This window comes from Nematolebias whitei, chromosome 22, assembly GCF_014905685.2.
Source record: "Nematolebias whitei isolate Nwh7 chromosome 22, NemWhi1, whole genome shotgun sequence".
Classification (NCBI taxonomy): domain Eukaryota; kingdom Metazoa; phylum Chordata; class Actinopteri; order Cyprinodontiformes; family Rivulidae; genus Nematolebias; species Nematolebias whitei.
This window is the reverse complement of record NC_056519.1, coordinates 1,796,334-1,796,916: the sequence shown is the minus strand read 5'-3', so window position 1 is coordinate 1,796,916 and position 583 is coordinate 1,796,334. Positions and strand designations below refer to the sequence as shown.

The window sequence follows — 583 nt, the reverse complement described above, 5'->3', positions numbered from 1 at the left end:
GGAGCTACATTTAGCTGCAGGAGCTACATTTAGCTGCAGGAGCTACAAGCTAAGATCAGCTAAACAGAAGCTAAAATAAAATTAAACGGGTCAAACGTTTTATTCATTTTAATAACGTCCTGGTGTGTGTGTGTGTGTGTCTCCGTGTCTCCTCAGGCTGTCTCAAAGACGACCGAATCGTCTTCTGGACCTGGATGTTCTCCACCTACTTCATGGAGAAGTTGTCTCCCCGTCAGGACGACATGCTGTTCTACGTCCGCAGGAAGCCCGCCTACGTCGGCGCCGACGACGCCGAGGGCAAGAAGGTGACGAGACGCCACTCAGAACCCACCGTGTGTCCCCGGGGGGATGGTGTCCACCTTTAGCTCTTTGGTGTCGTTCCAAATAAGTTCTGCGGGTCTGCTGAGGGTCCAAAACCATCGAACCGAAAAAGGAGCGCAACCTCTTTACAACCTGAGTTTCAGCTACCTTCAGCTGTCGTTCGGCTCCTACACTGTGTGTTTTTTTCCAATAGAGCTAAAATCAACACATTTGACCTGAAGAAACGTTCAGCTCTTTTAAAAAGCAGCTGAAGAAACGTTCA

General features: G+C 49.2%; 3 protein-coding genes across 3 annotated transcripts in view; 2 read left to right on the top strand and 1 right to left on the bottom strand.

The window, feature by feature from the left end:
- The window catches only part of phf21b (PHD finger protein 21B), a 97,266-nt gene that overhangs the window by 12,902 nt on the left and 83,781 nt on the right, over positions 1 to 583 (top strand). The window lies entirely within an intron of this gene.
- The window catches only part of nup50 (nucleoporin 50), a 28,926-nt gene that overhangs the window by 7,575 nt on the left and 20,768 nt on the right, over positions 1 to 583 (bottom strand). The gene's annotated exons all lie outside the window — the stretch shown is intronic.
- Positions 1 to 583, top strand: part of kiaa0930 (KIAA0930 ortholog) — a 5,761-nt gene that overhangs the window by 2,100 nt on the left and 3,078 nt on the right. The window contains exon 2 of the mRNA XM_037695853.1: positions 157 to 305. Coding sequence (XP_037551781.1) covers positions 157 to 305 — 149 coding nt within the window. The remainder of the gene's footprint in view (positions 1 to 156; positions 306 to 583) is intronic.